Source organism: Chionomys nivalis, chromosome 15, assembly GCF_950005125.1.
Source record: "Chionomys nivalis chromosome 15, mChiNiv1.1, whole genome shotgun sequence".
Lineage (NCBI taxonomy): Eukaryota > Metazoa > Chordata > Mammalia > Rodentia > Cricetidae > Chionomys > Chionomys nivalis.
In genome coordinates, this window is record NC_080100.1 from 67,738,114 (window position 1) to 67,753,611 (window position 15,498).

At 42.5% G+C, this 15,498-nt stretch overlaps 1 protein-coding gene across 1 annotated transcript in view; it reads left to right on the forward strand.

Annotated features, from left to right (window-relative positions):
* Positions 1-2,125: 2,125 nt before the first annotated feature.
* Positions 2,126-15,498, forward strand: part of Fam81b (family with sequence similarity 81 member B) — a 72,288-nt gene continuing 58,915 nt past the window's right edge. Inside the window, exons 1-2 of the mRNA XM_057789517.1 lie at positions 2,126-2,137; positions 3,355-3,419. Coding sequence (XP_057645500.1) covers positions 2,126-2,137; positions 3,355-3,419 — 77 coding nt within the window. The remainder of the gene's footprint in view (positions 2,138-3,354; positions 3,420-15,498) is intronic.

A 15,498-nucleotide genomic window follows, 5' to 3' on the forward strand; every position in this document is an offset into this window, starting at 1 on the left:
TGCCTCAAAAATTTACATTTCTCATATTTCCCTTACATTTCTTACTTTATATAAACAAAGTAAAAAAAAATTCAAAGACCCTCAGCTCTTCTTTTGGGTACAATAGGATGTATCTTCAGTATTTTAGGACATTTGACCTCAGTGACATTCCTGAATGCTTTTAGAAGCACCTGTGGGGATGTGTTCTGCTCATCAGCCGAAGATGTGCAGCTGGCAGGGGCAGGACCTGGGGTGGCAGAGGGAAAAGGCACGTGTCAAGCACTTTGGAAGCTTCTCTTGACATTTTACCACCTTTACAGAAACTAGTTTCAATTTTTAAAATGCCATCAATGCAAAAATTTACTTGCCGTAGTTCCTGATTGGATTCTACATTCTGGTTGCTTAGATACAGATGTAAACAAAAGTGCCTCCTTGCCTGCGGAAGAACAGCCAGAGTCACCTGATGGCCCCCTTCCTGGCTCGGCCAGAGACCAAGAGAAGAAAGCAAGTACTTTGAAATATTTGCATTAAGAATGGGGTAGTTGGTTCCGCTCCTCTGAAGCTCAGGGTTGTGCAGAGTTTGAAGGAATCCCAGAAGCATAGCTTTCCTTTGTGTTTGCTTGGTTCTCATCTGCTCTGTCTTGATAAAGTGGCTGAGCAGAGCAAGGCTGCCTTAAAAACAGATGATCTCAGCTTGTAAATATATTAACGGGATTGAATTTTAATATGGGGCTAAGTTTTTAAATTTAATGATTATTTATTATGATAAAGATTCTTTAAGAAAAAGAATAGTTATATACAAGGTTCCTTTTTCAGTACTTCTCATATTTTCCATTAACGACAGAGGCCATACAAAGCAAGCTGTGCTTTTGGATTTGGTGGTTCTAATAACATCTGAGCAGTATATACAATCTCTTCTTAGAAAACAGGTACCAGAAAGTCAGAATGACCTCAAGCACTGGCTTTGAGTTTCTCTTTAGTTTGGTGATTGTTTAACCTCAATTTCCTCTTATATAACATAAAGCTAGTTAGACCTGCCTTTTGCCATGGGTTCTGATGAACTACTTAAATAAAGCATTAGCAAGCAAAACAAACTTAGTGTATAATGCAGTTATTATCACATGACCCATTACTTCTCAATCCTCAAGTTCCTTATATAAAATGAGTCATCTTAAATTAGTTATTTAAAGGAACTTTTGTCATATATGATGAAGAAACAATGATACTGATCTAATAGAGGTATTAGAAAAATAATATATATGAAAAGATTCTGTAGTATAAGAATTGTCATATTTTAAAGTGTTTTAGTGAGCAGATGAAAACTGACACATGTGAAAAATCCCATAATAATAATTTGTGAAGTAGTTTTTACATATAATCCCATCTTAGCCTCTAAGTACATCCCCAAAGTAGAAGGGGTGAGAATATCCTAGTAATTCATTCTCTTTGGACACATTCATTCCACAAATATTTGCACAGCATTATTAGTTGTCAAATGCATAAGGCAAATACCAGCCAGTTGATAAGGAAGTACTAAGCCCAGACATTCCATGGAGAGGTGAAAAGGCAATATCTGGCCTGAAGTATTAAGTTCAAGACCCACAGCTTTTGCAGTAGGAAAGCATAGTGAGAAGCAGTGTTAGGCCGACATCTGTTCAGGTCCTCTGGGGATAGAAGATGGTATCCAGAACACAAACACACGAGTATCCAGTGGGGCTTTTCTCAGGCAGCGGTTCTCAGCCTTCCTAATGATGCAACCTCTTAACACGGTTCCCCATGTTGTAGGAATCCACAATCATAAAATTATTTCATTACTACTTCATAACTGTAATTTTGCTACTGTTATGAATTGTAATATAAATACCTAACATGAGGGATATCCCATATGGAACCTCAAGGATTTGAGACCCACAGGTTGAGAACCACTGAAGAAGGGTAAGCCCAGGCATATCCAACCTTTTGCAGACTCAACTCCACAATATGCCCAGGGCCAATGCACTCTTCCAAAAGTTCACTGCTTTCATCCTGACCAGTTGGGAGCCTGTTTTGACAACCTCTTACCAGCTAGACTGGGTCAAGCCAGCATGGCCAGTGTCAACTTCCTGGATAATAGAGTTGCTTGGTTTTCAAATTTTGTTCAGAGGAGATGTATTTGCAGGTGAGTGTCTTGGTCCTTAGAATTTTAATGGAATCAACTATTTCTTGGTTGATTCCATTAGAACTTTTTTAAAAACTAATTTCTGAACAAAAATTTTAATGTTTAATTCCATTGTCTTAATTAGGGTTTCTCCTGTTGTGAAGAGACATCACAGTCATGGTAACTCTTACAAAGGAAATCATTTGATTGGGTCTAGCTTAGAGTTTCAGAGGTTTAGTCCATTATCAACAATGGTATTGGAGAAAGAGCTGGGCATTCTACATCTTAATCCACAGGCAGCCGGAGTCTGTGTCCACACTGGCTGTATCTTGAGCATGAGACCTCAGAACCCTCCCCTACAGTGACACACTTCCTCCAAAAAGGCCACACCCCTAATAGTGCCTGTTCCTAAGGAGGCCATTTTCTTTCAAACCTCCACACCCATCTTTCTACTATGCAGTGATATAACCCCCCCAAATCCAACAAATATATCTTGTTCAGTGTGTTAACTTGGAATACAAGTTACATTCCCTCCCTTGAATCCAATTCGGTGATTGCCTATGAAAATTAGAATAAAACTTGCTTTGTTTTTAAGCTTTTAAATAGACTTTGGCTGTTTTCAGTATACGGAAATAGTGAATGTATTTGGCATCTTTTGTCTCATAGGAATGTTACCAAATTATCAACCTTTATGGAAAAAGCACCTTCTAGAAGTAGCAAAATAGTGAATTGAAGTGTTCATATAGCTAACTTGTTGCATGCTACTAAATTAACATACAGTTGTTCTGTGCTTTTATTTCTCATCTATAATCTGACATCTAGGGTTTTTTAGAATATAAAAGTACTCGGATTGGCTAGCTTTCTAATTTGGGTCTGTTTTGAAAATAGCTGATTCCCCTAGGAAATGACTCTGTCAGGAATAAATCGCTGTCACTGGACTTCATTCAAAACTCAGCCAATAATCACTGGAATTCCTATTTACAACCTTTCATCTTGGATTGATGTATGGCTCTAACTTCTAAAAAACTTTTCCTGATGTGTTACCAAACCCATGAAACAAGGTCTTTAGGAGTGTCCCAGGGTGTAACTTCAGTCTTAGTCACCAACAACACAAATGGCATATGTAAGGTGCTGTATATTTTGTTTAAAATAAAAGCATTGATTTAAGTACAAGATGGATAAAAGTAGGCCACCTAAGCATCACATGATGCATTTTTAATCTCTCACCTCTGTTTTAGGTGAGATTATCTCCAGCCAAAATGTCAGCCAAGAACTCTACAGATCTAGTTGAATATGTTGACAAGTAAGTACAAAAACTAGTGGTTCTAACTATTTACTGCATTCAATGGCTCAGTAGCAGTTAGAGTGGCTGAGTGAATAGTTCTCTGCTTCCAGAAAAGCCTGAACCTCAAGCCTCATTATCTCTAGATAGATGTAACTGCCTTCTCTTCAGGCAAATTCCTGTAGATTTGTGGGGAAAATAACCCAACTGGGGCAAGAGTTAACACATAATACAACATTATATATATATATATATATATATATATATATATATATATAACTTTAAAATTAAACCAAGTGGGTCTGTTGACACTATAATAAAAACCCAGGGAAACTTGAGACACATTAATAATCAGAAAAAAAAAATCTGACTTTTTGAAAAACCAAATTCCTCTACATTTCTACACTTATGGTGCTGTACTTGGAGTCCGTTTGGAGTGGTCCACAGTTATGGCCTTGGTGTCACAGCTCTGGTAATTAGAGCACAGTATTGGTAGATTTATATTGCACAAAGATCCCAGAACTCTAGTTTTTACGGGTGGTTTTGGGATGTGATGCATATGTTTGGAGCTGTCTTCTGCTCAGCACACAAAAGGGGTGTTATCTGCACTCCTATTAACAACTTCAAAGCAGTTGGGATTTGATCTTAGTCCTTCCACTGTTGCTATCAACCCTGTATTTGGGGAATTTAGTTTTTTGTTTTCAATTGCAAAACAAGAAGGTTGCACTAGAAGTTCCTGGTGTCTTCTACAGCTTTAAAAATCATTCTGATTCTATAATACACATCCTAACCACAGAAAATATGCAACCAAACAAATGAGTCATTGTGAAGAAAAACCATAAAGAGTAGGCTCATTTTGAAAGTAATCTTTGACAATGAAAATGATGACATTTTAAATTCTGCCTTTTATTGCAATAGTTACAGCTAAGAATTTCCCTGTCCTCGGCCAAATGAATCTGTTTGTTTCAGCAATCACTTCTTCTTATGCTTTCCTTCTACAATTGCTTACATGGGTTTGGATTACAATTTACAGGAGCATGGAGGACCAAATCATGAGAAATTATTTTTCATTTAAGACTACCATTTACTGACTGAGCTGTTTAGCCCAGTTGGGCAGTGGTGGCACATGCCTTTAATCCCAGCACTCAGGAAGCAGAGACAGGTGGATTTCTATGAGTTCTAAGCCAGCCTAGTCTAAAAAGTCAGTTCCAGGACAGGCTCCAAAGCTTCAGAGAAACCCTGTCTCGAGAAACTAAATAAATAAATAGAAAATAAAAATGTACTATTTAGATAAATAATTTTTCCTGAGTTAAGAACAATGAATGTAGACTGTCCCAAACTGATGATGAAGGACATATTAATTAACTTTAAGCATCTTAAGAAAAAGGAGAAATGTTTCCACCTGTCTGCATAGGACAAACGAAAATTAGAAATCATTTCTCTGACCTATTAAGAAAATTCCAGTTTGGAGCCAGAATGATCTACATTCCAGAGGACAAAATAATAAATTCCTAAAGAACAATAATGAGCCTTAAAGTTTAGAACATTACCTTGGATTTCAGCCCAACAAAAAGTGAACCACATTGTTTATGTATTATTTTATGTGCATATGTGTGTGGATATGTGTGCACATCTGAGGACAACCCTTGGGAGCTGGTTCTGCCCTTGCCTGGGTGTAGCATCCAGGAAGCTGAAGAGGTAGAAGGCTGCTTTTTGCTGCCAACGGCAAGGCTCAAGGCAGAAGGTCTTTTGTAACCATGCATCTTGGAGGAGCTATAGGATGCTGCGGTAGCTGGCATGTCTCTGTGTTAGAAGCTGTTTTGTTAAATGCCATACTCTGAGACCTGCAAAGGCACTTGAGAATTGGGTACCATTACTTGTTATATTTAAACTAGACATATAAGTTAAATTTAGACATCTGTTTTACCCAGTTAGTTATAGCTTACCAATACTAGTAAGTGTAAGAAGATTAAAAGAAATATTTTAATAAGTCAAAGAATGCAAGCACACGTGGGTACCCTTGCCCAAGGTGGTGCTAAGGTCAAAATGGAGGTTACCCACATGTTTGTATTTTTCCAGAGCTATTGTAATCTGGAGTTATAAGTTTTACAGATCTCAAAACATGCACACATACATACAGACATCAAACAAGCATACTGTGGAAACAATCACACATACTCACACAGACATAAAACAAGCAGACTGTAGCCATGTTATTTTAACAGACAGACAAATAAAACCCTTTTAGGAACCTGTGTCAGCTGACCAACTTAAAACTCCTGGTGTAGGCAGGCGGCAGAAGCCAGAGAAGCACAGAGGTGGTCCCTTTAAGGGCTGGATTAGCAGATGCTGCAAGAGGGAACAGAAACAAAGGACAGAAAAACTGTACAGTTTTAGAGAGGAAGGACAGGGGGAACCAGATCCAGATCCATTATAGAGAACGAACAGTGAGAGAAAAAGTGGAGGGGCGTGGGAAATGGGAATGGGAGCAGGAGCACACATCTATAAACCGTGGGCTTTTGGAGCCTTGTTTGTTTTTATGTTAGATGTTAGCCCCAATTTAAAAGGATTTTTGTAAAAGACAGCTAAAGGACATTTGGAGATCTGGCTTTGAATCACAAGAGCCCATTTAGAAGTCTATGCCAAATCTTCAAATCTTGGGACTCAAGCCTGTCACAATGCGTCTACTGGGACAAGGCTCTTGAGTCAGAAACGGGGTTGTGAGAAACGAATGGAAGATGTCTCTACCCACTCAGTCCCACCTGCCTCACCGCTTGTGTTGGACGCCTGGCAAAACCGTGACTCCAACAGGACAGCCCGAAAACTGACAAACATAAACAAACGCAAATGGGCCCCTGGGCCCTAGCGGCATGTACTAAAGAAGGGAAACTCACCGAGATGAAGCCTCTCTTAGTCCTGAGGCAGAGAGCACATGTGAGAAGGGCGTTTCCCAACACGTGGCCCTGGGACAATGGGATAAACAGCCCCCCCATGGGACCTCCAAACGTTAAATATTTTCTTTCTTGGTCAGCAAACCTTTTAGCCAATGCAAATAATAATCCCAATCAAACCAAATTAAACCAAATTAAAAGACTCCCATGTTTAATAGATAACAATACTCCCGGGTGGCCCAGGAAAACACAGGAGACAAGGATGACCTGAAGACCACGTGTTCATTCTCTGGGGGGCAGTTTAAATAGCCCATGGGAGTGGTCTTGACCTTCCATGGGGAGGGTTACCATTTGGCAGGCTTTTCCGGAGGTGGATTTTGGACTGGAGCAACTCCCAGGGGAGGGAGCTTATGCCAGGAGCTGGGGTGAAGGCCCCAGATAAATACTCCATAGCTGTGCTTTTTAGTAACCCTGCAGTAGTCAAGCATGCTCTAATGAATACGAATTTTAATGAACTGTAGCTGACAGTTATAATGGAGAGTAAGGCAGGTTGATGGGGGACTGACTTGTGTGAGCTGTACTCTCAGAAGTGCTTATGGGATGCTGACTAGCGGAAAAACAACAAGACATCCAGACATTGCCACTATTACTGCAGAAATTTGAGTTGACATATTTAATAAAAAAACAGAACATTTTTTTCTTTAACTAAATCACCAATTGGCAACAGTGTACTAGAAGGCAAAGGGGCACTTAGGCAAGAGAAGGTTGTTACATACTCATTAAGCCACCTGAGTAGACATTACTCAGCTTCAAGAATTCATCCTCACAGGCATATATCAATATTTCCAAGGGTAGTATTCAGAAAAAGTAATACTAAGACCCTAAAGCAAACCTGAGTAACAAAAGAGATCATGCTATCCTACAGATGAGTTTAGCTTAGAGATATGCATACTTAAGAGGCTGGGACTGACTGTGTTCACGGAACCTTCCCTGGCCTTTTGCTTTGGAAAAATACACACGCATTATCAATATTTGTTAAATGTTAGGTCATAGTAAATGATCCATAAGCGGGGCAGCAGAATTATTGCTAGTTTCTATAGAACAATGGTGTTGGTGGCACCATATTAAAGGTGGTAAATAGCTCTAATGTTCATTTTTTGTTAATTCAAAGTGAGCAGACACACTTACTTTATGACAGTGTGCACATACTCACATAAGTTTGATGAACTGAAAAGCATCAAAGTCTTGTTTCTTACTACTTTGCTCCAGCTGGTAGAAGGAGCACTGATGGAGTCCTGGGCTTCCATAGTGAACTCTCAGGTCCACAGCAGGCTGTGACTGAGGAAGAAAGCCCCTCCTCACTTCTCTGGTTAAGTTCTGCCTTCTGTATGAAGGTGGGGCTCCATATGATCAGTGATGATCCTGAGGCTTCTCAATTCCGCCCATGATTTTTTGTCCACATCTTCTGATGTAACGAAATGGGTGGTTAAGATTTTAGACCACTTACTATCCTCTCACAGGATTTAATTTGAATGGAAAACAATTGTGCTCGTGAATCTCTTATGTTTATTTAACAGGCTTTTCTGAAAGGGGAGAATTTTTTTTTGACCTTGCAATCAAATGGCTTCCTGAGGTCCCTTCTAATCCTTCTGAGGTGGTTATCACTCACTCATGAATTTATGGAGCACCCAGTACATTCGAGCACTGGGCTAGGCACTGCAAAGTCACCAGTGAAAAAATAAGACAAGATTTTCACCTCAGCTACCTTCCATTCCAGAGAAGGGGGAGGTGCAAAAAAATCTTAGTAAGCCTGTTAGGATAATTCTTGCTACCAGGTTGTAGCATGGAAAAGTTTGTCAATCAGGAATTCAGAGGGCACGAGGACAGTTGGAGAAAGAAGAAGTATAAGCAAATTTCTATGACATCAGATAGATTGAATCTCTAGTCTGTCTTGCCTAAGGGAAAAACTCTGTTTCCTGAAGCAAAAGGGCGCCTAAGAAGCCAAGTTGCTTCACACTGAGCAGTAGCCAGGCCAGCTTACAGCCACTGCACATTTCAGCATCCTTCGCGGGCACATTTTGGGCAGACAGGTCTGGCTGCTAGTCAAATGGAACATGAGATTGGGGTAGATAAAACTTTCAGTGTATCAGATGGGTGAGACAACAAAGGATTATGAAAGTCTTCTTGTGAAAATGTGGCCTTCAGGGTGTGAGGACAGCCATTGCCAGGACTTAGGTCAGTGACAGGCATTCTTTTATGGCCTGTTTCCCTACTGGCTACTGAGTGATGGAGACATATCCCACATCATGACACATAAGAATGGAAGGTGAGGCTCTGCAGCTAAGCTTTGGATGAGGCAGATCAGACTGGGCTGTCACCAACCACAGGAAGTCTTTGGTTTTCTGTAATCTGCCCATATTACCTTTGCCCATTATGGAAAAGCTGCTGGGGATGAGTTGGCAGAGTCACGGGCACCTTGTGCTACTCACAAAGACCCCAAAATCCATCAGAGCAAAGATGCCCAGGAGAAGCTCAGTCATCTCTACCTCAGAAGGGCACATCTAAGAAATGACTCATGAAAGACCGGCTGGAGCATGGGCAGAGTCAGACTCAGTTCTCAGGAGGGAGACAGCGGGGTTACAGCAAGAAGAGAACCAAGCAGAAAAAGATGACTAAGGAAAGCTCCACGGTGTAGGAAGTGAGTTACACACTCGTGAGCAAGAGGTAGGTGTAGCAGCATCAGGAACATTGCCACAGTGAGGGAGGAAAAGGCGGGAAGCAGGCCAACCTCCTCAGATGAGACCCTGGAAACTTCCGAGTCTCGGTCTTCTGAGTTGGGAAAAGTTGGTGACAAGTCATTGTGGAGATGAAACAAAATGAAAATACGGTCCTATAGTGATATGCTAGCTCTAAGGACTACATAGAAATAAGAGGACATTAATTAAACTGTGCTAGGACCTCCCCTGCCACAACTTACCACCTATGCTAATTCCCAGGACTGCCGTGATCACCACCCTTCTGTTGTTACTGAACAGAAGTGTGTATCTCACAATCTTGGGAGATACAAGTCCAAACACAGAGTCTGCAAATTCAGTGCCTCTACGGGCTTGAGGCAGAGCTGGCCCTTGGGGGTAGACACTCAGGGCAGAACTGTTGCCTGGCTTTCCATAGGCTCCTGGTAATAGCTGGCTGCCCTTGGCACTTCCTGGCTTACAGATGTTTCACTTCAACTTTTCCCTCTCTCGTCATTCTGCCTGCGCCCTTCACAAGGCCATCTTTATGTAAGGAACACTAGCCATAGTGACTTAAGGCCATTGATACTCCACTGTGACCCCATCTTAGCGATATTCAGGATGAACTAACTTCCAAATAAGGTCACCACCTTCTGATATGACAGATATTAAGACATCAACATATCTTTGTGTTGGCCGCAATTCAGTTCATTATACCAGTCAAAAATTTTAAGAATTTGAGTTCAAGTCTTGCAATTCCACATATGATTTTTTATTAACTGAAGTCACATAGACATAAGTTATTTACACATACACACATGGAGAGACAGACAGACAGAGGGGAAGAAGGGGGAAAAGGAGGGGGAGGGGGAGAGAGAGCATATTTTCACGGAAAATGTCTTGATGGGGCCACCAAACATCCTCGACCACTTGCATCTTGGGGCACACATTTATTTGTATGTGCAACCCAGATGCCCATCCTGTTCCATCCACGCCAGGGTTTTTCTAAGAAGCTTTACCCCTTCTAACATCTCCACAAGGAAGAAGCTAGGCATGGCATTCATTTCGCAATTCTCTTAAAACCTCACTGACCATGAGGCCTTCATGCCTTAGAGTCCACAGCTCTTCCTGAAGACACACAACTGTCTCTCTAGCCTCTTAGATGTGCCACTGTTTGGAGCTGTCACTATTGAAATGGTCCCCATGCAGGCTCCGTGCTAGCAACCCCTCAGTCCTGGTCATCTTTCTGGACTCTTTGCCAGAAACATGAATTGCCTCTCTCCCCCTCAGAGGATTCAGACTTACGCTAACCTCAGCAACACGGGCTTGTTTCCACAAACAGCAAAGTCCATCAGCCAGGTCAGTTATAGACAAGCAATGGAGAAAGTATTAAATATAGCTCTTTCTAATTCATCATCCCCACACGCTCACAGAATTATTTTTGTGAACCATCAGAATACTTGCTACAGTTCACTTTACATTTCCTTACAGGACTGTGTGCACTCAGAATGTAGCTAGGCCTTAATGTTGATCATGTGAAACTGTAGAGAATCTTCTCAGTATGGCCTCTTATGTTTGGGAGAGGGTTGAAGTTTTCCCGTTTTTGTCTCTGGCTTTTACAGGTTTCCAAAATGGTTATCAGAAGCTCCTAAGTAAATTTAGTGCTGTCTTCACAGGAACAGACTACGCAGCAAAGCGAGAGGCTCATGTACCAGCGGCTTTGCCAGGCACAGCACAGCTGGTGTAAGTCACACCAGCTGAGAGAGGCAGAACTCAGGCTAGGGAAAATCTGTTGGGATTCAGCTACAGTCAGTCAGCGACTCAGCAACGTGTGCAAAGTCACCTGCGGTGGCCTGGGGGGTGGGGTTCTCCTGGGGCTAGCGACTCCATCCGGATCTGCCTTACCAGGAGAAATGTAAACCAAGATCCCATTAGTAAGAGCTAGTTAGTTTGTGTGTGTGTTTATAAAACCAGGGTAGCCACAGCCTGCTAGGGAAAGGTCTTGGGTTACATCCCCTTTGATTTGACGAATAGCACTCAATAATAGGAATAACCCAATGATTTGAAGACTACTACAGTCAGGAATTTCCATTACATTACAAAGATTCATAGGTTTGTTCTTCCAGTTACTGCTTAGAGAAACAAGTGAGGGAAGAATCTTCCTCACAGCAATGGGCAATTGGCAAAATGGTCTTTGTCGCCTGAGAGTTCTGTGTGGAGAACCAAGGAAGCATTGGGTGTGGCTTCGGGGAGCATCATTAGCAAGCATGATAATAATGCTCTAGGTAACAGAAAGTCGTAGGCAAGGCAAGCTTTGCAGATACCTCTCTATATGGAAAATGACTTTAAAATAAGCCTTAAAGTCCATAGGATAACACTATAGGCCAGCACAAGTACAAGTCCTAGGTGTCTCCACAGTGTAAGCAAATGCATTTGCATGGCAGTATGTGCTGTCTCTGCAGAGGTTTCAGTCATGTGCCGTGTGGAATAGAAACACAGAGCTGAAGAGATGTCTCAGCGGGTGGTTAAGAGCACTGGAGGTCCTGAGTTCAACTCCCAGCAACCACATAGTGGGATCTGATGCACTCTTCTGGCATAAAGTTACACATGCACATAGAGCACTTCAATGTATAAATTATTTTTTTAAAAAAAAAAAAGACTAGAAATACAACTGAGCCAGCTATGACACCAGCGCTGCTCCACTAGTCCCTGCTGGGACAGATCTGCTCTGTATTCCCATTCTAAGAACGGTCTTGACCTCAGCTTAGAGCATCCCTCGGAGGGGAGGACAATGGGTCCCTTAGAGCGAGGACTACAGTACGACTGCATGGCATTGGTTGGTCTCCAGACATTCTTCTCGCTCTAACCGAACAGCCAAGCAGGCCTGAAGGCCCTGTTTGCAGAGCCGGCAACTGCAGCCCTTGGTCTCGAAGTGGTGGCTCTTGCGTTCTAACTCGCTGAGATGCTTCTGAGTGTCTGCAGGGCTTGAGAGGTCAAGTTTCACAGTTCAGCAATTTACTGTATACCCTGCCTTCCATCATCCATGGGCCACACTACGTCTCAAACGAGACTCTGGTGTTTGGTCTTCAGAGTGCATTTGAATCACGTAAGTGCTTTCCTTACCCACACATCCTAGCTCTCCTGACCCATTCCAAGATTGTGATTTAATAGGTAAAGCCAACAAATCTGAATTTAATAACTTCCCTGTCCTTCCATATCACTAATTCAAATGCCTTTATGAGAAATATTAAATTACACTAAGTCACAAAGTAGGCGATTTAGGAAATACGTAATAAATGGTGTGTATTTATTAGTAAATCTTTAAATATAGGAGCTTACAAGGCAGATCAGCAGGCAAAAGAACCTACCAGCAATCCTGAGCACCTTAACTGGATCCCAGGATCCGTTCCTGTGCCGCAGCTGCTATGTACCCACCACCCCCACACACTAAATTAATCATAATGTCATTTTTAAGCCACTAACTAAGACACATTGTTTTTACCTGCACATAATAGAAACCCCCAAGCAAAGGTGACTTAAATATAAAGATACTGATGAGCATAGATAACAACAATAATGAAAAAATCTAGAGTTTGGTTGATTTAGTGACTTAACAAATTTGTCAAGCAGCCAGAATTTTATGTCCTTTTTTTTTTTTTGCATTCCTTTTGTTTCCTGTTCACAAGATCAATTCAGCAGTTCCCTGAACCACATAGCGTGACAACATCCAGCAGAGATGGATGCCCATCCTCTTTCTTCGAGGCTGTGATATCTAAGCAAGTCTCCTCTTGCATCTCCTTCTCTGGAGCTGCTTCACATGTTTCTATCTAAACCACGCACATCTTGGGCTATAACAATGAGGCCAGCATAGAGGATGCAAGGGACAGGAAAGTGAGCCAAATCGGGCAGAAGTTTGCCATGGCCATTAGGAATATATGAGAGTAATCAACAGTGTCTGCCACAATGAAAACATTTTAAAATGGGGGACAGATGGTATCTGTGTAAAACCAAAAACTAGAGATCCCCTTTATCGGCAGTCTAGACCATAGACCACAAAGAAACATTAGCTCAGAGAAACTAATGGGCAAATTTACAAATCTCATCACCATCAGCAGGGCCTGGCAGCCTCTTCTACTCAGCCTCTGATTCACACACCTAAATGAGAACAATATGTATATGTATATATATGTATATGTATATATGTATATGTATATGTATTCCACTTGGCAATGTTCCAGGAGAGCACTTGGAGTCAAACGAGCAGTAGGCTGACTCTGCCTAATCGAAGCCCTGAGCCCAGCACCATTGCCATCATCCTCTTCCTTTTCCTCTTCCCCCTCTTCTTTCTTGCATTACAAAATGCACAGAGGAAGGAATAGCACTGACTGGTCTGAGGCTGTTTCATTTTGCCCCAGAAAGCAAACTTAAGTCCTGAGGTTGCAATGACCTGCAACTTTATAGTCATTTTTTACTGAGCCTTAACAGAATAGGGAAATTAGTCAAGTATAATCACTTCACCTCCTACTATGTGCTATGCACTCTTCTGGGTGCTAAGGATACTGTGGGAAATAAAAGGTCTTACTGTAGGGACGGACGACAGAAAAATAAATGAAGTGTCTAGAGATGACTTGTGCTTGCAGAGGACCTCCACTCAATTCTGAGCACCCTGTGATGGTCAGCAGGCACTACATATACATGGGGCACAGATATACATGCAGGAAAAAAAAATCCATACATATAAAATAAAAATAAATAAATCTTTGTTTTAAAAGAAAGAAAATCAGTCCAAAGAAGTAAGTAAGAACAAGTTTATGTACTCAAAAGTTTGTGGAAAAGATGATCTGGGCGTTATGATAATAACTGAGCCGGAGGGGAAACTGGTGTTAAGACTGGGTGATGGTCAGGAGGCAGCCGTGAAATAACTGTAGGAAGAACAAATGCAACAGGAGAATCTGCAAATGTCAAGGCTCCAAGCAAAAGAGCTGCTTGGTGTCAGAGACGAAGGCAGGAAAATCCAGTGGGGAATGAGCTAGGATCTTTTCTCAGCTCAGATAAGACACAAGAGAGAGGAGGGAAGTCGGTAAGTGCTGTCGTTCTAGGGCCTGGGAAGATGGATTGGCAAGAACCACAGCTCAGATTCCCAGCACCCATGCAATGTGAAAGCCTGTGCTGGTGGCTGCAACCTCAAAGTGGGGACACACAGCTCCAGGGCCTTGACTAGAAGAAGTACAGTCGATGGGACTGAATGAGATTCCCGGGCTCTCACGTCCCAGCACACGGACTGGACATCATGATTAGAAATAGAGAAAGTTTATTAAGAAAGAGAAAATGACATCCCCAGCTGTAGAAGGTAAAAGACAGACATGCCTGGTAAGTTCTGATCCTTTGCGGGTTGTTTCTTTGCCATCTGCCTTCTCTGTGTGTCACAGACCTGCTGTTTGTTACAAGGAGTCTCATCCGTTTATCTATGTCTCGCCCACACCGTGAGCCCAGAGGCGCCAAGGTGTGGACAGAGCACCAAGCTCCAGAAAAACACAGGCAGCCTCTGCCAGGCCTACAAACGACTTTCCGTCAGTTCTTTATGCTGCTTGTGGAGAAGCAAAGTTAAAGGGCAGTGGGGCCGGCAGCCGTTTGCAGGGGGAGTCTGTGAAGGACACTGGTCTGAGGCAGTCGCTCCTCCTGCTTCTTGTGACTCAGCACCTCTTAGAAGCCCTCAGCTCCTCCTTCTCAAACTCTTTCGGGAGAGTCTGAAGTCTCCTGTGCCTAGTTTGTTCCAGAAGCCCTCAGCTCCTCCTCCTCAAACTCCCGCGGGGAAGTCTGAGTTTGTTCCAGGGCCATAGGGAAGCGTACTTCCTCCCTGCTCAGCCCCACCTCCAGGCTGGGCTGTCTCTTACCTCAGGCAGAAGTGGTTACCTGATTCAGGTTGCAGCTCTGAAGAAAAGGAGACAGCCTGTGAAAGCTATGCTGACTTGGAGCAAAGCCAGGCCTTCACGCTCTTCCACTGCATGCAAACTGCCCCACTGGATAGAACCTTGACAAGGTGACTCCACCTTAGCAAGTCCCAGAGCCTTGCTGAGCCACCTGCTGAGATTTGCCTACTGGCAGCCCTTCCTTCCTGAGAGCACAGGTGTTAGGCACATCACATCACAACACACACACACTCTCACACACACACAATCTCAGACACACTCACACAACACACTCTCATACACACTCACACATTCTCATACACTCACATGCACACTCATTCACACACACTCTCAGACACACACAACACACTCATACACTCACACGCACACACTCACACATGCTAACATACTCTCATGCACACTCACACTCGCAAACACACACGCTCTCACTCACACACACATGCACACACACTCACATACCACACTCTCACACACTTACACACACACACACACACACACAGCCCCAGAGTTTCTCAGAGGATACATGCTTTCAGGTCTTCCAAGTTCC